This window comes from Nannobrachium achirus (genome assembly GCF_963921795.1).
Source record: "Nannobrachium achirus genome assembly, chromosome: 10".
Taxonomy (NCBI): Eukaryota; Metazoa; Chordata; class Actinopteri; order Myctophiformes; family Myctophidae; genus Nannobrachium; species Nannobrachium achirus.
In genome coordinates this window covers 19,698,401-19,723,521 of record NC_137819.1, presented here as the reverse complement: position 1 = coordinate 19,723,521, position 25,121 = coordinate 19,698,401, and the positions used below count along the sequence as shown (strand labels likewise).

Genomic DNA, 25,121 nt, shown 5'->3' with positions numbered 1-25,121 from the left:
TGCATGGCACCGTGCTCCATCGTACCACCTGGCTGTCACACATTCTCCACATAGAACTCACTCTTTGTGACAATGCCTCTTTGAGAGCAACTGCACCAGCAGCTGGCCCCAATGCAGTCAAACCACAGAAATACATGCTCTTAAAGTTTGAAATGCGGTGGGTTTAAGTTCGATTTTCTCATACAATTTACAATTTAACAGACGTGTTTAATTCAAGGCGACTATAAGAAGGTAATACATCAGTATAATAAGCAAGATAAAATGTCAGTACATCAACAATAATATAACAAATGCATAGGAATACCGGTATACTCCCTAATCGTGAGATAAGCGACCATCAGGTCGAATACACACACTTTAGAAGGCAATCGTAGCCAATCCGGAGGGAATATGGGAAATGGGACAGATCCATGTTGATGACATGAATTTAGAGATACAGTGTAACGCTTTGCGTGATTTTAGGCCAAAATCGGTAGGAGCAGTGTCCAAAAATGTGTTACAAAAATCGACCTGATGGTGGCGCTAGAAGAGGGCCATGTGAGAAATAGGGGGCGGAGGTTGTGATTTGCCAGCCAAGGAGTATGTGTGCAAAAAACTTTTCTAAAACCTAAGAATGCTATCTAGCTTCCTGTGTGGTCATCAAGGGAAGGGGAGTGTTACAGTATTGCCATGGGTTTACTCTGCCTTATGGTAAACATTCTCAACAGCTGTATAGAAAACACTACTCATGCTATAACCGGTTTGTAGGATATATTTTAGCCGTTGATACTGTAATCATGCCCATCACCGTTCAGATTAGCCCCTTGTGGGGAACATCATGTGGGATTGATGATGCTGAATCCTGTTTCATTGTAAAGCCTAAATGCAGGCTTGTTGATTATGGATGAGATGGAAAACGGCGGTGACATAATGCAGGCTCAGGTCTGTTCTGCTGTGATGCCTGCCTGTCCATTTAGTGGAGCTCAGGGCTCACTCTGTCATCCGCTGCAACCATTACCTGCCAGATTTGTCACCCCGCTGACAGGCATCCATGAATAATCTTTATGAATATTCCTTCATGGTTTCCTGCTCCACCGGTGGTTTTGTTTACTCTCCCGAGCTCAGCCAATTGTCCCAGCTATTTCCCCGGCCGTGACATGCGCGGTCAGGCCTGTCTTGTGTGAGGGATGACTGCCGACAGTGCCGAGGCGAGACGTCGGCAACGTAGAGACAATCCCGCCGCCGGTCCGTAAAACCTCACCCGGCGGGGCAAAGACTGTATAGGGACGTGATCCGGCATGGTGCCGGGTCACTGACGTGATGATTTTGGGCAGTGCTGTCAGCAAGTGTCACTTCGGTTTTATGATGTCATATAACATGGAATAATAACGTGAAATAACATTCATCTCACTTCCCATCCCCTTCCACAGCTTCGGGGGTAAATAGTTTCATGCCAAAAGCTATTTCTTTCTTTTCAGTCCTTCTCCCTCCTTCCTCTCTCCTCCTCTGCCTCTCTCTGTCATGGTATTTCTCTCACTGAGCCCACAGCAAGTTTAGACCAAAATCCTCAGTGTCGTTAACGCAGAAGGTCATCAGTAGTGAGACAAACTCTTGTTAGACACTGAGTTCTTCCCACTGTGGGGAGGTTTTATAAAACACATCAGCAATATGGAGTCAGACCCTGGCTGTGTTGGTTCCTTTGCAGCTGTAGATATCACACTTTAATAAGTAGGTGTTTAAAGTTATCAAACCTGTGAGCCTCGGAGCGTCTCCATGGCACACTAGAGATATCAAAAGTTTTGAGTTGGGGAACTTGAAATAAAAAAAAAAAAAGAGAAATGTAACGGAAAAACGTCCCTCAAAGGTTTCTGTGCTGCCTCATGCCCGCCCGCCCTGCCTTGTCAAGGCGAATCGTGATCCCCCTCTGTGCACAGCGGGGGGATTTCCAGCTTAGTTTCTTTCTTTCTTTCATTGTTGTCTTGGTCTCTCCGGTTGTGGCTCTACTCGTATAGGCTTGCTGACGCGCTCACCTGTCGGCTGCTTGCAGGCGTGTTGATGGGCATGGTGTTTGTTTGGTCTTTTCTCCTTTGGCCAAATGCAAATGGTGATCTTCATTAATAGCTCACACAGAAATACTAAACCGCAACACAAGAACAACGTGTTGTGTATGTATGTATATGTATGTGAGATTTACTGAAGAAGAGACACACGGCGCCATGCAGCCTTGTGTTTTGATGAATGCGGTTTGACTCGCGAAACACGGATAACGTGTTAATAAAAGATAACATCAAATGTATCTTTTTACACCACTGCTTTGCACCGTCTCCCTTCCCACAACCCCTTGCACATGTTTGCCCTTTGGTGTCATAGAAAAACGAGTGGAGAGCGAAGATTTGGGGATGAATCCTGAATGAATCCTGGGACATGCGTCATTGCCCCTTACAATCTCAAACCCTCCCTCCCTTCTGTCCGCCATTCCGTTGCCTCGTCGGGAATTCAGACGGGAGGCGTTTTGGCAGGTATGTGAGCCACAGCACCTGGGCCAGCATCTGCTGCGTTGGCCTCTCGACATGGTTTGCATCAGCAGGTGGCACAGAGGTTGGAGCCCTCATGGCCTGCGGAACCCGGACAGATAAATGCAAAGGCTCACATTCATGAGCAGGGAACGGGCACACATCATCTCCTGCATGGGTAATGAATGAATGAGCCACCAGAGGCCACAGATGTCTTATTTTTTTTTGCATTCACGGTAGAATGTGCTCGGATGATTGGACATCATTTACCGTATGCCTCTCTAAAGGTCTCATTTTCTTTTTATGAGACATATTACCACCAGGTGCTGGGTGTGATGTTGTGGTTTTTTTATAAGCTTGCGGTCGCAGGAGCCCCTGAATCATTCATTCAATAAGTAGACCCTTAAGTGTAGGTTCAGCATATTGTTTTGAGGGAGAGAGACAGAGAGAGGGAGAGTGTCATGGCCCTGTTACAGATGTTGTCCAAAAATCATGCAGATCGGTACAGTATCTCTATAGCCATTAAACGAAACGGGTATTTCTTACATTGATGCTCCTAAATATTATCATGTAAGCACCAGTTAAAGTTACTTTCCATCCCTCATATACTGTGTGCACAGTGCACCCCATAACCCTCACACTGCACATCATTTCAGAGCTCATATCTTTGAACGGGTAAGGGCTAGTATATATAAAGCTTATTACAGTGCCCTTGTGGTATATTATTTCAATACTTTTAGTCTTGGTGCTTGACTGAACTGAACTGGTCTGATGATATCGAGACGGAGACAGGGAGAGAGACTGAGAGAGAGACAGAGAGAGGGAATGAGCCCAGACAGAGATGATGATGATGCAGGGATAACCCCAGCAGGCATTAACAACAACAGGCGGGTCTACTTTGTTGCCCCTGTGTAAAAACCTGGCCAGTTGGCATATGTTGTTGTGTGAGATCTTTAAGCACAGGCTCTGGAACGTTGACCTAGAAAAGTGATGAGAGCAGCAGAAAAGCTTCCTGCTAACTCAATCAAAAGATTGCATTGGTTGCTTTTTTTGTTCATCCTCCTCTCTTGCTTATTTAGTACTTTGCACCCAGCGCTCGTTTCCCGCTATTTATGTGCATTTATGAAGCTGAAAAGAAAAAATCCTTCCACTGCAGTGAGAAATGGCAGCTCCGCAGAGACTGTGTTGGCAAGTTCTTTTACACGTGCACGGCACGCACGCGCGCACACACACACACACACACACACACACACACACACACACACACACACACACACACACACACACACACACACACACACACACACACACACACACACCACTCCCCATACACCCACATGCCCCATTGGCTCAGAGAAAGAAGACAGGAGGAGAGCAGAGGTTAGGAGCTTACTGTTCTTACTGTATGTCATGTACTTTACACGTTTAGAAACAACAGCAGTTGACCAAAAGTGCTTTCCAAGAGACAATAGCAACACATAGACCATGTTCCATTTACACATTAAGACGGGGTGCCGTGACTCGGTCCTACATTTTACTGGTAACTAATGCAGTTGTGCCAAAGCAGGGGTAATATGCTTTGTTCCAGTTATTACACAGCATTTTGGACCATCTGTAGACGGGAGATGGTGGACTGTGTCTGCCCCAGATATAGTGAATTACAGTAGGCCAACCTTGAGGCGATAAAAATATTAAAATAGGTTTCAGTTTATCTATGGTTATAAGTTGATAGAAACTGCACCTTTACAACAATACTAACTTGTTTAGGGCGAGGCGTGAACGTGCGCCGGTGTGGGACCGTGGGTATGTTCATTGAAAATAACGGGCGCCTATTTTGACGCACGCCCTCCGCAGCCAGTGTGTGTCCCCCTTTAAAAAAACATTCCCCCCCAGGGGGCACGGTGGCGCAGTCTCACAGTTAGGTCCTGGGTTCGATTCCCGCCGGGGACGCTGTGGGCGTGTTCTCTCCTCTGCGTCATCAGTGCCCACACCCTCGGTGAGGTTGGGCAAAAAGTGTGTGGAGTTTGCATGTTCTCCCCGTGTCTCCTTGGGTAGGTACCCTCACAAAACATGCAGTAATCCTGGTCTCTATACTGCCCCCCCTGGCCAGCCAGGGCGCCTGATGGAGGGGAAAGGAACTGGTTGTAATAATGTGTTCCTTCCACGCGCTACGTCCAACCGGGGAAACTCCCCCCTGTCAGGTGAAAGGAAGCAGCTTGGACTCCTCATGCATAGAAGAAAGCATGAGGTCAGTCCGTTGTCTCCCCAGGTTGGCAGAGGGAGTGTAGCACCCAGGATTACATTAGATAATTGACACTGGGTGAAAAATGGGTCACCCGTACCAATCTCCAGTCTACATGCCATGGCCATTGGGTCATCTATTGCAGTGGTTCTCAAACCTTTTTGTCAAGGACCCCCAAATTAACTTAATTTGGCCATGGACGCCCATCTGAAAATATTTTTTACAAGATTTTTGTTGTTAAAAAGTATTCCAAGATGTTTTGAATATAGCAGATCAGCACATTTTTTATTAGCCGATGTATAGGGTTAAAGTGGTTAAACTGATTTTGCTGCTATATCAACACATTGTTCTTGGGAGCCCCCTCAAGGACCCCTGGAGGTCCCCGTACCCCACTTTGAGAACCACTGGTCTATTGTTTCTGATATCCAGACGTCCGTAATCACATGCAGGAGAATGTAGGTTATGTTATTGTTTTCATATCGACGCCCCCTTTCATGTTCATTGAAACTGTCAGTCCTGCAGACAGAGACAAAGAGAGACAGATGGCTAAAGAAACAGATTTCATAAATCTTCATTGTGCTATTTATTAGGTACGTCTGGGCTTTCTGCATTTGGCCACGAGACAACACACAAATGAAACATTCATTCAGATTATAAAATATATTCCAGGCTACACAGGAATATATATCGTCTTTGTTGGGCAGAAACCTTGTATCTCCAAGTTTCAAATCAGTTTTTTCGCCAAGAAAAGCCCTGCTTCATCATACAAGGCCGTCGCACAAAAGTAGTGAAAACAGCAGATCTACAAGCACACAACGCCTCGCACAGCTTGTAGATCGGCTGTTTTCACTAGTTTAGTTCTTTTTTTTTCTTTTTTTCTTTTTTACTTTTTATTTATTTCAAACAACAAACTGCCAAGCCAGAAAACCACATACAGAAAAAGACAGTTTAGTTAATTTTGAAATGATAAATACAAAACATACAAGGTTTCCACCCGACAATGACGATATATTGCTATAGGATTTTTTTTTTCTGCATTAAAAAAGCAGTTCACTTTACCTGCCGTCTATTGGGTTAAAGGCATAGTTCACCCCCAAAATGACTTTTTTCCCCCTATCGATTACAACCATTTACTTGAATTCGGGAATATTCTTTTCGTTTTTGTCGCATTCCTAAGCCAATATTTTGAGGAGACTCTTTGTATCTCCATGGGGAACAAAGCAGTTGTGTCTCCATAGGGAATCACTGCTGGTCATCAAATTATTTGATATAACCAATCATGGATATAACCAAACACATATCCATGAATTGAAGTCTCCATGGGTTGAATAATCTATAGGAAAAAAAAAGTTATTTATTCTTTTCAGAGCATGCAAACTGTATAGGACAATAGGAATTGTCTCTCTCTCTCTCTCTCTCTCTCTCTCTCTCTCTCTCTCTCTCTCTCTCTCTCTCTCTCTCTCTCTCTCTCTCTCTCTCTCTCTCTCTCACACACACAGAGAGAGAACCGAACATGCATGAGCGCAACTGTTTGTCTTTGTGTCTGTCTGCCTTCATACACCACATACTGTACGTGTGTGTGTGCGTGTGCGCATGTGTGTCAAAAGTGACTTCTTTCTTTCTTCTTCTTTCTTTCTCTACTGTCCTCCGCGGGAGGAACAGCTGTTGAGTAACAAGCTTCTTAATCCAGTCAGACATCAGTATTCGTGTCCTTTTCCCCCCGTTGGGCCTGGCCAGCGTCTTGAGCCCCATGTGTCCTCCATGTTTAATTAACAAACCACTGGAGAGGGATTTACAGTCTGAGGCACAGTCATGAGAGGAGACGCAAGGCAGAACATGAACACCAGGCTTATTAGTGCCACTGCTCACAGAGCCCAGCAGGGGGCAGAGTCATGTTCTTCCAGTCAGTTAGAGCAGTGGTTCTCAACCTGTGGGTCGGGACCCCCAGAGGGGTCCTCAAATTATGTTGGGGGGTGCCCAGATGATTAACTTAATGTGCAACATTGTTTTTTCACTCAACGGTAAACAAACCAACATAAAGTGTAGGCCTGTGCAAAAAAATCGATTCACTATATTATCGCGATGTTAAGGCCGGCGATTCAATTAATCGATTTTCAAAGTTCAGAATCGATTTTCCCGATTTTATAAAAAAAAAGAAAAAAAAGCGAAAGACAGAGGAGAGCCGTTATTCTCCCCTCTCTCTCTCTCTCTCTCTCTCTCTCTCTCTCTCTCTCTCTCTCCCCCTCTCTCTCTCTGTGTGTGTGTGTGTGTGTGTGTGTGTGTGTGTGTGTGTGTGTGTGTGTGTGTGTGTGTGTGTGTGTGTGTGTGTGTGTGTGTGTGTGTGTGTGTGTGTGTGTGTGTGTGTGTGTGTGTGTGCAATGTGCATGCGTGCGGCAGTTCACTTCTCTGTGAGCCACGTTTCTCCCCTCTACACACACGCACACGGAGTAGAGAGAAAACTGCTCTGCTCTTGGATACATACACCACTGACACTGGAATAATTCATCATAGATCATAATATAAGTAGCTTACTTTTACCTTTGTAGCTGTTGTCATCTCAAAGTAAAATCCACAATGTTATGCTCCAAGTTGCTTGGAAGTGAACACGATGCGTTTTCAACACTATTGCCAGCCAGCGGTGTTTAACGAGGCTCGTTTAGAATGACCCTAATTTGACATAGTGTGTGTGTGTGTGTGTGAGTGTGTGTGTGTCTGTGCGTGTGTGTGTGTGTGTGCGTGCGTGCAGGCTCCAGTTAACGTCTCTCTCCTTCCCTCTCTGTGTGCGACATGAGAGATAACTACTCAGTCACGTTGCTGTAAAACTTCCCAAAAAAAAAAACATAATTCCAAAGCCATTGGAGTAGATATGGACAACAGTTGTTGTTGATCGAAGGATAAAGTTTGTAATTCCCTTATAGAGTTTAAAACAGTCATTTCCATAGGAGCTAACGTTTAGCAGCTAAAAAGGAGGATGAAGCGTTGCCATTCAGTTTCTGACACAGAAACAAGCAAACAGGTCTATAAAAAGGTGTTGCCAGATCCTGTTTTTGCGAGCAAACAGGTCTATAAAAAAAAAAAAAATGGGGAATGTCAGTCAAACAGAAATGTTGCTGTCTGATATTGTTTAAGAACAGTGGTTCTCAAACATTTTCATGCCAAGAGCAAGGATCCCAAATGTGTAATATAGTGTACAGAAAAACAATCTTAAGGGCTTTGGCCTATTATTGATTCTGCTTTTAAAGGAATATGTTATTAACCATTATAACCAAGTAACCTTGAACATAATGAATATAGGAAAACGTTTTTCTTTTTTTCTTTTGGAGGAATTTTCCTAGGACTAGGACTAGAATCGAAAGTTGAATTGAATTAATATATACAATGTCAATGTTGAGTAAGAGGAATCATTAAATATATAAATGCTGCTACAGTGACAAATTAGAAGAATTTATGGATTTCATGCTGTGATCGATCGGTGCCTGCAGCACAGCGATTTTTCTTTTATCTTTTATTTATGACTGTTGTGTTCTGTGTTTTCTGGCATCTTGACCAGGAACATGTTGTAATGTTGTACCACTGGCACTTTGGCTGAAATAAATGTCAGAAAGATTGACTGACTTTATTTGGCTGCATTGATTTTGAAGTATATGATTCAAATTTTAATGTTTTATATTGTTTAGAATTGTTTTAAAATGTTTCAATATAAAAAAGCTGTAATTTTTGGGGAAAAATCGCAATAATCGTGATTCGAATCGCAAATCGCAGGAAAGCGCAATTAATTGTGATATAATCGAATCGTCACCCAATGAATCGAAATCGAATCGAATCGGGAAAAAGTGAATCGTCACAGGCCTAATAAAGTGTAAGTGTATAGAGGGTATTGGCACATTTCTAAAGTGACAATTTAAGGACTTTTTAATACCTCTAAAATGACAAATTAAACATTGGCCAAATTGTCAAATATCACAATAGAACCGTGTTGTACAAAATGTAATGCCTCAACTCTTAGTGCTCGTCAGGTTGTGGGGGTCCCCACTTAAAACATGATTAATTTGGGGGTCGCGGCCTGAAAAGGTTGAGAACAACTTTTTCAGGCCGCGACCCCCAAAATAATCATATTTAAACTGGGGACCCCCCCACCCTGACGAGCACCAAGAGTTCAGGAATTACATTTTGTATAACACGGTTTTATTGTGAAAATAGCAGATCTACATGCTTCCAAAGGCGTTGTGAGGATGTAGATTGGCTATTTTCACAATTTATGCCTCTAATATTTGACAATTTGTAATTTTAGAGTATTAGTATATTAAAAGTAGTAGTATTAAAAAGTCCTTAAATTGTTACTTGAGAAATGTGCAGATACCCTCTATACACACTTAAAACCTTATGTTGGTTTGTTTAGTGTGGACTGAAAAGAAACATGTTGCACATTAAGTTAATCATCTGGGGACCCCCCAAAATAATTTGGGTCCCGACCCACAGGTTGAGAACCACTGAGTTAGAGCAGGGGTTCTCAACCCCAGGAGGGTCCCCAAATTATTTTGGGGGGGTCCCCAGATGATTAGCTTAATGTGCAACATTGTTTTCTCTCTCAACAGTAAACAAACCAACATAAAGTGTAAGTGTATAAAGGGCATCTCCTAAGTGACAATTTAATACCTCAGATGATAAAGACATATATTGGCAATGTCGCAAATTATATGGCCAAGCTAATATGCTGTGCCGTAAATTTTGCATGTGCTCCGTTCCTGTCAAAATAGCCCTATTCAAAAGTTTCTGCACTCCGTTGTATACGGCTCACCTTTGGTGCAGGTATAGACAAAGTAGCCTGAGGCGACTTACGGTGGCCTATAATGACAGCATGAGGTTGCTACTTAGAGCTCCTCGAAGCTGCAGTGCTAGTCATATGTTTGTAAGTGTGGGGGTACCCACTTGCCCTGCCCTACTTAGACACTTGATGTACAAGTTCATGTGCAGAGGGGCTGTGTCTGATAATGATATTATTGTGGTTATATGTAACCCAAGACGCAGCTGATGATTCTTTTGGGGGTCGTGGCCTGAAAAGGTTGAGAACCACTGAGTCAGAGGAGTGAACCACGCCAACCTTTATTGGCCCTGTTGTGAGAGGGTGAAGTTAGGGGGTGGTATTTCCTTTACAGTAAATCCTTACCTCAGCACTCGACTGCTTAATTGAGTTGATTTGTTATGAGCTTAATTGCGTTGGGGACGCACAGCTTCCTTTGCCTCTAGGACTGTTTAGTGCTTACTGCAGCACCTCTGCTAGGGTGGTGGTTGAACACACTGGGGTGGCAGTGGCTCAGGGGTACAGTGGCCACTTGGCAACCCGGAAGGTTCCCAGTTCGATCCCGGGCTCCCCCAGAGTTAGTGTCGAGGTGTTCTTGAGCAAGACTCTGAACCCCTAATTGCTTCCGACGGGCAGGTTTGGTGCCTTGCATGATTTCCTCTGCCATCGGTGTATGAATGGGTGAATGTAATGCACAATCTTGGATAAAGGCGCTATATAAATACAATACACCATTTACCACTGGCATTTACTAAGGGACAGGATGTAATATTCACTGGTATAATTTGTGGATGTTTTGATCATAATTTGTGACTATGAATTATCACAAATTAGAACAAATATGACTAGACAACCACAGAAACACATTATGTGTATCCTTACTCGTGTTCAACACAAGCGGAAACATTCCATATCCAAGACACTATCCCTCGAACAAATTGCCCCCAATTTCTCACACCGTCCACGGTCTAATTAGCTTTCACCTGCTCTCCTTTATCTCTCGCTGTGGCTGATTTTGACGGTTGACCTGAATGATGTTGACATTTTAAATATGCTGCGGAGAACACGCTATTTGAAGCCATTGTCCTCATATCCCGTCTTGTGAAAAACAAAATCAGTGGCATGTGAAATCCTGCATAATGCGGTGGGGAGGGGCTGTCGTAGCAGGAACTTGGAGGGAGGAAGGAGGATTTCTTTCTCTGTGATGAGGCAGCTGAAATCATCCTTAGTGAAGGCGTGTTGAGGGAAGGCTTCTGGGTTCATCAGTGTTGGTGTTGTGGTTGTGGTTGTGGTTTCAGGGTGAGGCTCCATTGAAGGGTGAGACCTGCCGGCTCCCGGATTCATTCCGCTACAGTGACTATCTGCTCCGGTGCCGGGGTCGCCGCAGGATTTAAACCATGTCGGCTTTCATAGAGAGACACGAGAGCAGGGAAGCAAGACCACCCCCCACTATACCCCCCACACCCCCCCACACTCCCTCATTATCACAGAGAAGGAGGGACGGAAGTACTGGAAGAAATAAAGTTGAATGGACAATAGGCCTGTCACAATTATTACATAACCGACTAATCACAATTATTTTGTCATAATCGTCAGTCGTTTCCATGTTGAAAAATGATAATATAGGCCTATTTTCAAACATTTAAAAAAAATAGTGGAGATAGCAGATCTACAAGCTCACAGCGCGTCGCGATGCGACACGTTGTGAGCTTGTAGATCGGATTCTTTTTTTTTAATTTCTTTGTAATTTTAGGTTATGTGTCATATCTGCCATGTGCTTCATCAAAGCCTACAAGTCAAACAGAAATGTAATTGTGTCAACAACAAAAACACAAATCTTTAATTGCAATTAATCGTCATGTAAAAATAAGGTCATAATCGTGACAGCCCTAACGGACAACACGGAGAGGAAAATGTGACTGAACGACAGGTTCTAATGGAGACTGGAGGGACTGGATGAAGCTGTGAATGTGAGAGGGAGGAAAAGGAGTGGAGTGTTATGGAGGGGTGAAGCATAGAGAGCTAGTTGTCCTGCAGTGTGAACACAGGGGAACCACTGTCCCCAGCTGCATGGTCCCTGTGGCAGAGCTCCGTCTGTGGGACTAATGGTACATGGCGCTTCAAGATACCCAAAGTCGCTTTACAAAAAAAAAGAAAACTTTATTGAGAGGGAAAAAAAGCTAAGCAAAAGAACTGCTAAAAGGTTCGAATAAATAAGTACAGCAACTTGCAATGGGCCTGGTGTACAAGATACACTACACCACTATGATACCCAAGTATCTGTCAAAATACTTTATAAACATTAAGGATGTCCATAATTACAACACCAGAGGCAGCGCCACAGATCACTTTCAACCCAGAGTCAAAACCAACAAAGGGTCAAACTCGTTTTTCTGCTATACCACCAAAATGTGGAAAGCCTTACCGAAGGCCATAAAGGAGTGCGGATCACTAGCATCCTTTAAAATTGCCCTGAAAAACCACTTACAGGCAGCAGCCGTTCGCAACTGGTAAAATAAAAACTAACCTAGCCCAACCCTGCCCTCCCCTGCCCCTTCTTTGTATATACTTACTGTTTGTTTAGACTTACTGTTTTCTTTTCTTTTTTTTTGTTCTCTCATTTTATTTTATTTACATATCTACTGCATAGTACTGTGTTCTATTCGTCTGTCATTCAATTTTATATGAGATACTTAAATGGTTTCCTGTGGAAATAAGCTTAGTCTTTTCATGGATCTCCTTTTAGTAGACCTTGTACCAGTGAACTGTACCGTCATGAAACTGTACCTTTTCCTATGCAAACTTCTAATAAAGTCTTCAATCAAAAGGGTAATTGGAGGGGGCTTCCGGTGCGATGCCAGGCTAGTCAGACGTGTGTCGCGCACCTCCGACAAAATTGACATAACTACTATCTTAAATGAAACAGTCGTTCACTAAAAGTGAGCAAATATACTTCTTAACTGTTCTGCTGCTGTAGACGGCGCTCACCGTCATTGAAAGGGTTAATACCATGGCGCCGTTGACGGTGAGGACTGTCAATCTTACTGTATATACAGTAAAGATATTATTACTTACTGTACGTCGCTCCGGTCCCGCCCGCATCGGTAATGTCCGCGATTTGTTTACAACGCACGTCGGGCGTGCACGCGAAGTTAACGTCCTCCATAGTAAATCCATTGAGAGACCCATAAAGAGACCTCATTTTCTCCAAAAGGGACATTCTTATACAAAGGATGGTCTCCACTCTCCAGTACTGTACACAAACGCTGGGCGCAGCCATGTTCTCTTCTGGGCTCACACTGTCATGTGACTAGATGACGTAATCGTTGCCGTCAAGTGATAATCCCAAAAAACTAAAACAACCCCCTTCCAGCCCTTCAAAATAATAGCGGCGGCCTATGGAGGAAACGGCGTGGCACCGAGGCACCAAGCAACCTTCAGATTAAGAGGCACTATTAGTGTTAAGCCACGCTGATGTCGAATTCTGCTAACAAACCCACCAAAGCTCGACAAACAAGGCAGTCAAGGCTGAGATTTACCACGCCGGGCGCAGAAACCAGCCGGCGTGCCGACAGCATGGCGGAGGGAGGAGAAGAGGCTCCCCTTACAGGGGGAGCTGGGGATGGCTTCCAGTCGGTCTTGAATGCGATTGGGGGTCTGAGAGCTGAATTTAACGGCAGATTTGATCGAATGGAGACAGCTATGGAAGGAATAAGAGCAGAGGTGGCTGGCTGCATGGCTCGTGTTACTGAGGCGGAGAGCAGGGTATCTGATGCCGTGGACCAGCTCAACGCTTTGCTGATTAAGGTGGACCTTCTGGAAAAGGCTAACAAAGAAATGGAAGCAAAGGTTCTCGACGCCCAGACCAGATCGAGAAGATGTAATTTGAAGTTACCAAACGCTTGTGAAAGGGCTTTACCTGACGACCAGCTGTGTAGCTTTCTGGAGGATTGGAATCCCAAGACTTTGAAAGTTAACTTGACCGCAAAAGCCTTCCTGGGACGGGTTCACAGACTCGGCCGGAGGGAGGGCACCGATGGTCGCCCTAGAACCATCATCATGCAATTTCTGAACGATAGAGACCTGACTGCAGTTTGGAACGTGGCCAAAGCTAAAAAAAACATCACACTGGGGCAAAGACCAGTGTGGTTTCACAAAGACCTGCCGGCGCCCATCTACGCTAGGGTGAAGGAGTTTGCAGCGGTTAAGAAAAAGTTTTGGGAGATGAAAATCCGAGCCGGAGTCCAGTTACCTTCCTGCAAGCTGCAGGTAACCTACCTAGGACGAACACGCTTCTTTGAGAACCCGGACGACGCAGAGATATTCGCTGGAAGAATCAACAGGGAGACATACGGTTTTCTCTCTTTCTCCTCTATCTCTTTCTCTCTCTCCCCTTTTTGTTTTAATTTTTTTTTTTCATTTCTTTACCAATGTCTCTGAACCAGGGCAGGAATTTCAGGGAGGCCATGAAGGCCATGGCCGTCGTTGCCCCTCAGTTTGGCCTTGTTCCCCTCAAAGAAATGTCATGACCTGAGGCCACAGTGGCCTTAATGCCCCAGCTGACTGTACCACTTTCTCCTCTGTCTCTTTCTTGTCAATATGTAGACAGTAGACACCAGTGTGTCTTTCTTGTCATGTAGACACCAGTGTCTCTTTCTTGTCATGTAGACGCCAGTGTTTTTGTTGAGATTATGAAATCTTAACTCCCCCATCTTTAAACCAATCCAGTGACTTTGATTGGTGCAGGGCTGAGCATGGATCAGATTGTAAATACCATCATTTATCTATTTCACTGCAGTTATCGTCACAAACCCTGAAATTCAACAAATTCTTTCAATGGACAAAGATCTTGTTTTATTTGATGGCCTTCCTGCCCTGGTATTTGGCCTTTGTGCCCTCAAAAGATGGACACGACCAAAGGCCAAGTGGCCTTGCCCGTAAAATGACGAAATTCCAGGGCTGCTCTGACCGCTTATTCATTTATTTGCTCGTAGAAATAAGAAATGTGCTTTGCTCTTATATGTTTTATTCACCTAACTTTGGGTTAGATAGCGAACGGGGCAGGTTCATTTGGGGTATCTAGTAGAAAGAGTTGGGGGTCGTCTTTCTTTTTTGTGTGGTAATTATACTTTATATAAGCTAGCTTCTCGTACTAATGTATATGTGGGTCTTGGTTCTGGGACGTGGTGTTTCCCGGGACCATGTCTTTAACATTGGGTTTATAGCGGGTCAATCTTGGTTTGATAAAGCGATCGGACGTACAGAGTTACAGACGTACAGCTAGCTCTGATGTACCCTTTTTTTTTCTCTCTTTCTCTTCTTTTCTCTCTGTTGTTTATTTTTACGATTTGTATTGGCCCGAATATAGGACGATATTTTATTCTAATAAACATATCCTCAAAATAGGGAGTCGTCCTATAATTGGGGATTAGACTTTTCACCGGGGAGATACGTTATGTATCTTTCAGGACCTTTCCCTGCTCTCTCACAGCCCCCGCGAGCTCCTGCGGTAATTACCGTACACTACGGTATGATTGATGCGCAGCGAACTTTGGACCTCGGCTCATTTCACCTCCCGTTTGGCAAAGTCGGATGGCTTAATTGGACTTACCGGGCCGCGTGCGTGTGCGTTGTTCTCGCGAACATCGGCGTGGATGACGGTGATCTTTAGCGTGGAAGTTTAATCCCAACAGCAACTGAATAGCCTAGGCTATAACGCTGGCTGCAATGGTTCCTGTTTACAATGGACCGTCGCATCTGAATGATGAAACGGGCTGCAAAGCTTGATGGGAAATGTAGTGTTTGTTATTGTGCTTTTCACAGTCTGAATTGTGAATGTTGTGTTTGAATAGAAGTTGACTTTGATGGATAATGCAATACAATACAGCAGAATGTTATCTCTGTATAAGCTTTTCTATAATAATTTTACAATAATAAAGTTTTTTTTTTATAAATAACTTAACACATTGACCGCCATTTTAACATTCACTGTAGGCTCCCCTGCCATTTTGTTTAAGCATTTTCTTCATATTTAGACATTTTTCCTAAATTCCCTGTTTGCACGAAAATGTCATACAGTGCATGGATTAAAAGAGGACATCCTCTAGTCTCTCCAAAAAATATTTTTTTGTATGTACGATGTAGCAATCTAGAGTTTTGGCCATTTCAAACCCCTTGTTTTTTCAAAATCCAGGTGGAAATTCAAAATAATTGGAGTTATTGACCTTTTTGTGAATGATCTGTTTTCAAGTGGATAACTCACTTGAGATGTGTCTTTATGGCTTCAGGCATTATCAGATAAGTGTACTAATGTAATTATGTAATAGGATTTATTTTTAGAATTTTCTGTTTAGAAAAATGCAGAGAAAAATATTTTTATTGGCTATATCTGACCAAAAAACTCACATACTATATTGCAGTATTTCTGTGAGTATTTCTGTGAGCCCCCACTTGGGGGCGCTTTCTCTCTGTCTCTGTGTGTCTGCTGGTTGTCTTTTGCTCTGTACAGGTGCACACACACAAATAGACATAAAAGGGGGCATGAGTCTTTTTTCTAACATGTCCTAGAATGTGAAAATAGCAGATCTACAAGCTCTACAAGCTCAACACATCGCTCTGAGACTGTGACACATTGAGAGCTTGTCATTCAATTTTATATGAGATACTTCAATGGTTTCCAGTGGAAATAAGCTTAGTCTTTTCATGGATCTCCTTTTAGTAGACCTTGTACCAGTGAACTGTACCGTCATGAAACTGTACCTTTTCCTATGCAAACTTCTAATAAAGTCTTCAATCAATCAATCAAAGTCGAGCTTGTAGATCTGCTATTTTCACATTCTAGGACATGTTGGAAAAATGTCTCCCCCTGCCCCTAAAAAAATCCTCTGCACTGCCCTGCTAAACAGCTCCTCTGCGTCTTTGCTCGTTAGTAACGACACTAGTTGATCTCTTGCTTTTTGGGAGGAGCATGGTGGGGGAGCGTGGGAGTTTTGGTGGTGGTCCGTGAGAAGTGTTGGCTGGAGACCAGGCAGGGTAATGAGAGGACGGACCCCCTTCCAGGGACCACTTCACTTGTCTCTGACTCAACTGGATCGCGTCGTGAACTTTATGTAATCGGGCAGTTTTATTGATTGATTTTGTAAGAGTTGATTATCGTGTTCCCACTGCTCTGCGGAGCGAAGCGTTGGGCCCGCGGACCCCCTGTTAGAAAGCCGACCAGGGACCCCCCTTTGCAAAGGACCGCCTGGCGCCAATGGCCTGCTTGGCTGCTTGTGGACCATTACAAAACAATATATTATAGCCTGGATATATGGATTATAACCTGTGGATTCTAATCAACCATCATCATTCTCAGGTATGTTTTAGAAGCATTTATATGGCGAATTGGCGATAATTATTTTGTATCTAGAGAGAGAGAGAGAGAGAGAGAGACAGATCTCTGAATCAGAGACTCTGATAGCACTGTGCTGATCAGGACAGGGGGACCACTGAAACAGACAGTGGTCCGTGGACCACCAGCCAGCTAAGAGATGTTCACACACACACACACACACACACACACACACACACACACACACACACACACACACACACACACACACACACACACACACACACACACACACACACACACAGCTGTTCTCACACTTTTTTTTTCTTCTCTTTTTTTTCCGCCAGCCTTGTGTGCGCAAAATGCGTCACTGTGCCAGTTCACTGTGGGTTATGGGGAGATTTATATGCATTTGTATTGCAATTTATACATTATTACAGTCTTTTTTTCAAACACACTTACTTTGATGTGTGATATTTTAGGTTCTCTGTAAGATAAAAGGATAAAAATTTGTCACGAGCTGGGGGAGAGTGTAATTAAACATTACATTATATAAAAGCAAATTCTCGGGACTATCGGGCCTGGCGGGGAACGACATTGGGATTTTCTCGGGACTATCGGGGGAGGCGGGGAATGAGTTAATATAATATAATATATAATATTTTGTCTTCAACATATTTTTTCCCAAAATGATAATTGAAAAATAGGGTCGTCTTATAAACAGAGTCGTACTAAATTCGGGCTAATACGGTAACTAAAATGAATACAATAAGCTTTCTACGATTAGCAGTTACAGTATTACACGCACAATAAAGACAAGATTGTTTACAAACACGTTTTGCATTGACCAGTACAAACACGTTTGCATCCTCGTGCCTTTAGTGCAGTTTCTCAAACTTTCAAATATGAAGGTCTCCCCTTAACTTTGAAAATGTACAAATGGAACCAAATGGACCCGTTAGTGTCCATTTGGTTCCATTTGTACAATGTCAAAGTTACAGACCTGTAAGGGCCATTTGGTTCCATTTGTGCCCTCTCAGAATTAGTTACAGACCTGTAAGGGTCATTTGATTGCGACCGTCAGGGAGCAGTTTACTATGAAAACCTCCACCGGCCGTCCGTCCGTCCGTCCGTCCGTCCGTCCGTCCGTCCGTCCGTCCGTCCGTCACACGTCACACGTCACACCTTTGCCCTGCTCATATCTCCGCATCAGTATGACATCACACCACATGTGTACACAAACCTTTGTGTACGTTGCTGTGGCAACAGTCTGTTGTTGCTGGTCTGTTAGTGTACGTTAGCAACCACCTTAGCAACCATGGTTTTACCCTAGCAACCAACTGTTTACCCTAGCAACCAACTGTTTACCATAGCAACCAGATACGCAGAGCAGTATATATGGGCATAAACAGGTGACATCACACTGATGTCAGATACTCAGAGCAGGGATTTCTCCATAATATATGGGCATAAAAGGGATTCTGTTAGGGATCTCCATATATGGGCATAAAAGGGATTCTGTTAGGGATCTCCATATATGGGCATACAAGGGATTCTGTTAGGGATCTCCATATATGGGCATAAAAGGGATTCTGTTAGGGATCTCCATATATGGGCATAAAAGGGATTCTGTTAGGGATCTCCATATGTGGGCATAAAAGGGATTCTGTTAGGGATCTCCATATATGGGCATAAAAGGGATTCTGTTAGGGATCTCCATATATGGGCATAAAAGGGATTCTGTTAGCTGTTAGTGATCTCCATATATGGGTATAAAAGGGATGCTGTTAGGGATCTCCATATATGGGCATAAAAGGATAAAAGGGATTCTGTTAGGGATCTCCATATATGGGCATGAAAGGGATTCTGTTAGGGATCTCCATATATGGGCATAAAAGGGATTGTATCCCAGATGATGCCCTGTTAGGAGATCCACACTAACAGAATCCATATATGGTCCTACCGACAGCTGCTATAAGCCAACCCTGGCGATAAGGTCTGAGTCGAAGAAATGCTTCTTTCCTGGCAAGAATTGCCCCTTTATACTGTAGGGCTCGTTTGTGTATTGTATGACATCACGCTACATCATCGGCTGAGGACTGTGTGATGTCATCATATCTCCATATATGGAGACATAAGTTGCTCATGCCCAAATATGGGCTGGTGAGGTCAGACTTAGTGTGATGCGTAGGTTATCTCCATATATGGAGATTCAACTTCAATGAGTAACCATGGCAAACTGTCAACTGCCCGTATGTCTTGATAATTGGTAAAACAAACTTTTGGCCTATTTGTGGAGATAAGCGACCAACGGTCGCTTATCTCCCGATTAGGGAGTCTTACTGGTATGATTGCGACCGTCAGGGAGCAGTTTACTATGAAAACCTCCACCGGCCGTCCGTCCATCACACGTCACACGTCACACCTTTGTTTGTGTACGGTGTGATGTCATATATCTTCAGTATGACATCACACCACATGTGTACACAAACCTTTGTGTACGTTGCTGTGGCAACAGTCTGTTGTTGCTGGTCTGTTAGTGTACGTTAGCAACCACCTTAGCAACCATGGTTTTACCCTAGCAACCAACTGTTTACCCTAGCAACCAACTGTTTACCATAGCAACCATGTTTTTTTACCCTAGCAACCAACTGGGCATAAAAGGGATTCTGTTAGGGATCTCCATATATGGGCATAAAAGGGATTCTGTTAGGATCTCCATATATGGGCATAAAAGGGATTCTGTTAGGGATCTCCATATATGGGCATAAAAGGGATTCTGTTAGGGATCTCCATATATGGGCATAAAAGGGATTCTGTTAGCTGTTAGTGATCTCCATATATGGGCATAAAAGGGATGCTGTTAGGGATCTCCATATATGGGCATAAAAGGGATTCTGTTAGGGATCTCCATATATGGGCATGAAAGGGATTATGTTAGGGATCTCCATATATGGGCATAAAAGGGATTGTATCCCAGATGATGCCCTGTTAGGAGATCCACACTAACAGAATCCATATATGGTCCTACCGACAGCTGCTTCCAGAGGATCAACAACAACAAAACGCAGCAAGAACACAAAGCCATTGACAAGGCCCTGCAGAAAATGCATGACACTCTGCTGCGCCACACTCAGCACCCCTAAAAACCAGTACTTGGGATTTGTTGATGTAAATGTTCACATAGAGTGTAATAATTGGTAAAACAAACTTTTGGCCTATTGGTCGCTTATCTCCCGATTAGGGAGTCTTACTGGTATATGATATATGACAAAACAATGTCCGTGCTTGCTTAATTCACACTCCTAGTATTATGATTGTTGATGTGAACTGGCTATCGGGTCAAAAATATTCAAAGACTTGCACACATTTTCAAGATTTTTCAAAAATAGCTGATCTACAAGCTTGTATATCTGCTATCATATCTGCATTCTATGCAGATAGACTGTCAGTCTACTGTAGTACTGTCCTAACAATAAATGCAGACCAAAATAAATAAAAATAATAATATTAATAATTATTGCTTTTTTCCCCGTGGCCAAATACATATCATTTTGGGGGTCCTTGACATGAAAAAGGTTTGAGCACCACCAAAGATTTAGAAGACACTTATAGAATCGGGTAAAAAATAGGCTATAAAGCAGGGGTCTTCAACAGGGGGTCCTCAGAGTTACTACGAGGGGGTGAGGGGGGTAGCAAAATCTTTGTGTGATAGGATAATTCTTTTAAATTAACAACTTGAGGGTTCTTCTGAGGAGACCTTTTGCCAAAAATAACCTGTCAGGAATGACGACTTGCCCACGTCATCCTTTCATCATTCACTTCCTATTTAAGTGAATTATCTTATTGAATGTTTCAGTCGCTATAATCTAATTTAGCTCTAAACCTCAGAAAACCCAACTAATCCTATAAGACAAACCAGGGTTGCACCTGTGGATTGTTATACCAGTAATTCACCCCTAACACATTTCAGACGACAGGTGAACAGTTAACATGGCTATGTTGAAGTGCATGCTGGGACTACTGGCTCTTGTAGTCTCCGCCAGGGCCAAAGAAGAGGCTCTGACTCTCTCTGAGCGGATTGAGAAAGCCAACAGGGATATTGTCCGCGGTCCTGGTGATCCTTATCTGGAGGATGACGTTGCCTATGGCTCTGAAGCTGAGAGGAATGCTGATCCTTGCACTTCTAGAGGCCGAGTGTGGCCCAGGTCCAGCGATGGCAAGGTCTACGTGCCATACGTCATCTCTAAAACGTTCTCCCCCAGTGAGCTGGCCATCATTCACCGTGGCCTGGAGTCCTATCACGAGGTCTCCTGCATCCGCTTCGTCAAACGCACCAATCAGAGAGACTACATCAACATCCAGTCACTCAATGGATGCTGGTCCTGGGTTGGTCACTATGGCGGTGCACAGGATTTGTCCCTGGGTTCACGCTGTGTGACACATGACACAGTCCAGCATGAGCTGCTCCACTCCCTGGGCTTCCATCACGAGCAGAAACGTGCCGACCGCGACCAGTACATCCGTGTTCACCTGGAGAATGTTGAACCAGGAAAGACGCACGCCTTTGACAAGATCCACACTCTGAACCCAGGCACGTCCTACGACTATGGCTCTGTTATGCATTACAACAAGTATGCCTTCTCTGCAAACGGGCAGCCCACCCTGGTGGCCTTCCCTGACCCCACTGTAGAGTTTGGCACAGCCACTGAGATGAGCCAGACAGACATTCTCAGACTCAACAAGCTGTACTGTTACAAACACTCAGGAGGCCGAGATGGGGTGTGACAGTAGTGTGAAAACAAATAGTGTCAATCAATGTCCCCCGTTTGATTCCAGCTGGAACCTTGTGCTGCTGCATGACAACCTGCTTAACCACCCTCAACTTAATTACACCTTCCTGTCTAAATAAAAGCAACAATAACAATATATTAAAAACATAAAAAAAAGCTTTTCAACTTGAATGTAGGGCCAATTTCCCTTCTAGGCCAGTAGACTAGGGGTTTTAACATGCTCTTCAAACTTGACTTGGGCTGTTTGTTACTCACAGTTTGTTGTTGCTTGATGTTCTTGACGATGAATTCACATTTGCTGTTTTATGGCAAGAGTTGTTGTTTGGGGTTGTTGTAGTGAACGTTTCATATAAACAAGGGTAAACAATGAAACAAAACAGGCTCCACACGTAAACTAAACTGAAAGGGTTTCAAACAAAGAAGCGCTCAAAAGTTCATACGTTCAAAGTGATTCAACACAGTTCAAAAATATGCGCTTTCTGAAGTGTGCAAACTTAAAGACAAGCGTCACGAGCGGTGCGTACGAGCGGTTGAAAACCTGTTTCTCTACTACTACTGGCGTCTTCTTTCACGCAGCTGTAGACTAATTTAGAAGTGATAGCTGAGTGGTTAGTGTCCATACCTAGGACTCCGGAGGTCCCAGAGGTCGCAGGTACGATTCCGTGCTCCAGCTATCACTGCTCCCCTCCCCCCGCGCGCCTTGTGCGAAGCACTGGGGGTCAGCTGGGTTAAGCTGAAAACTGAATTTCCCTTGTGGGGTGACGTAGGTAAATTCTTCTTATTATTCTTAATTAAAGGGACCTATGGTGCCATTGTTTAGGCGATCACAAAAAATAACTGAACTGACAATGGCTCCAACATAACCGGCCCCTATTGTTATGGGCATGCTCTAATAACAATACAAAATCAAAACAAAAAACTGGAGCCATAAAAAAGTGTTCAAAAAATCAAAATCAAAACTTGTGAGGTGGGGACAGGCATGGTGTATAAGCCTTTCTGTATCTTCAGTACTTCTTTAGTTTGACTTCGGCACCAGCAGGCAAATCTTGCTGATTGGCCTTTCAAGTACGCTGGTTCTTGTCTGAAGACGCACACTTCTCACAAGTCCTCTCGAGTCTGGCATTACTTCCAGGACTCTAGCCAGCATCCAGGATCCTCTTGGTGCATTTGTGTCAGCTATGATCACAATGTCTCCATTTTCAAAGTTCCTGCGGATGCGGTTCCATTTTTGACGTACATTTATTAGAAGTAAGTATTCTTTATCTTAGGATCAGCGGATGGTATGGAGGTGAGATCAGCAGGTAAGTTAGGCCATGTCTTCAAAGATTCTTTCCTGTTCTCTTTCTGCTCCTTCTCTCGATGTTTCTTTGCTGCTTTTTGTGCCTTCTTCTCCATCTGCTTTGATTCAACCTCGGCATTGAGTGGCCTGGGAACCTGCGCCTTGCTGTAGTCATACTTGTCAGGTTTCTCACCCATGTACTTCCGTAACACAGTACTTCTTTAGTTTTAGCCGGGGAGCCACAGGCCCAAAAGCTCAAAGAATAGGGTTTTACCTGTGACGTCATAACATACTCTTTATTTTTGTTTTTTCTATTCATTTGGTCATTAAGGTACACAGAATGAGAGGCCTGCTCTGCCGGAAACTCTGCGAAAAAAAGTTATGGCCATTTGTATATTCACTCCATCGACTTCAATATACAGGAAAGAAACACACCAAAAAATATGTTTCAAGTAGCATGTGAGGGGTCAAACTAGGGGTTCTTGATGATTCTGAATCCATTGCAAGCATTTGTTTTGCATGAAAAACATTCCTTGGGCTAGAAAACGGACCAAAATAACGGTGAAAAGTGATGACTCATCACTTTTCACAGGTTTGAGAGGCTGAAATCTAGCCCAAGGAATGTTTTTCATGCAAAACAAATGCTTGAAATGGATTCAGAATCATGAAGAACCCTTAGTTTGACCCCTCACATGCTACTTTTTTTGGTGTGTTTTTTTCCAGTATAGTGAAGTCAATGGGAAACCTTTTTTCGCAGTGTTTCCGGCAGAGCAGGCCTCTCATTCTGTGTACCTTATTGACCAAATTAATAGGAACTAGACCAGGTCAACCTGGTTGTGCCAGACCCCCTGTCTGTCATCATCATTTATGACATCATGCCTTTTGTAGGCATGTCATCATCATGTCATCATCATATATACCCTTTATATAGAAAACCCGGACCGACATTTGCTTATGTAGGCCTACCCATTTCATGGGTCTGGCAAAAACTAAAATTTTGAGTATGTCATGACATCACAGGTCTTCTCTCATTTTGGCACAGTGGCTCCCCGGCTATTTGACTTCGGCACCAGCAGGCAAATCTTGCTGATTGGCCTTTCAAGTACGCTGGTTCTTGTCTGAAGACGCACACTTCTCACAAGTCCTCTCGAGTCTGGCATTACTTCCAGGACTCTAGCCAGCATCCAGGATCCTCTTGGTGCATTTGTGTCAGCTATGATCACAATGTCTCCATTTTCAAAGTTCCTGCGGATGCGGTTCCATTTTTGACGTACATTCATTAGAAGTAAGTATTCTTTATCTTAGGATCAGCGGATGGTATGGAGGTGAGATCAGCAGGTAAGTTAGGCCATGTCTTCAAAGATTCTTTCCTGTTCTCTTTCTGCTCCTTCTCTCGATGTTTCTTTGCTGCTTTTTGTGCCTTCTTCTCCATCTGCTTTGATTCAACCTCGGCATTGAGTGGCCTGGGAACCTGCGCCTTGCTGTAGTCATACTTGTCAGGTTTCTCACCCATGTACTTCCGTAACACGTTCTTTATTTCTTTCTCTGGGGTCTTTGTTACTTCTTTGACAATCTTGGCAGGTTTACCTTGCTCTTTTCTTAGGAGGTTCCTTTGGTTCACCTTTCTTAGAAGGCTTTGTTGGCTGCTTCTTTTCTTTAGAAGACTTTACTTCTTTTGAAGGCCTTTTGTGCAAATGTATTACTGATATGCGGTTAGTGAAAATATGGGTTGGTTGCTTATGGCTCATTGTGGGTTTGTCTAGAAGCCCATTAACCACCCATCCAAGTCTCGTCTTTACTGCATAGGGCCCATTACCCTTACTATGAATTACTGTTCAAGGTTCCATAAATGTAGCTGCATCATTGCCAATCAGGAGTCCAATATCTGCATCAATATATGGTAACTTAACCTCTTTTAGGTAGTTCCATTCTTGCACATCAACCTGAGTGGGAATTTGCTCCTTGGTTACAGGAATTTCTTTTTGAGTGTAGAGCGGTGGCAGTTTTAGGAAATGGTTTCCTTCAAGACTTGACACTTCCAGTCCATTGATTCTGTTGATACTTGTGACCTTGTCTTGTCCAAGAGTCTGAAGTAGGATTCGAGTTGGTGTTGCTTTTGAATTCAGTTGCTTCCATAAAGCTTCTGTACAAAATGTTCCAGTGCTTCCTGGGTCAAGGAAAGCG

At 43.6% G+C, this 25,121-nt stretch overlaps 2 protein-coding genes across 2 annotated transcripts in view; both read left to right on the top strand.

Moving 5' to 3' along the window:
* The window catches only part of LOC308293340 (receptor-type tyrosine-protein phosphatase U-like), a gene marked incomplete at both ends in the record, with an annotated part of 255,222 nt that overhangs the window by 13,487 nt on the left and 216,614 nt on the right, over positions 1–25,121 (top strand). The gene's annotated exons all lie outside the window — the stretch shown is intronic.
* On the top strand, positions 20,859–21,653 carry LOC308292305 (hatching enzyme 1.2-like; the record flags this gene model as incomplete). Its single annotated transcript, XM_080734621.1, has 1 exon — positions 20,859–21,653. One exon carries the CDS (start codon positions 20,859–20,861, stop codon positions 21,651–21,653), a length of 795 nt encoding a protein of 264 aa, XP_080590747.1.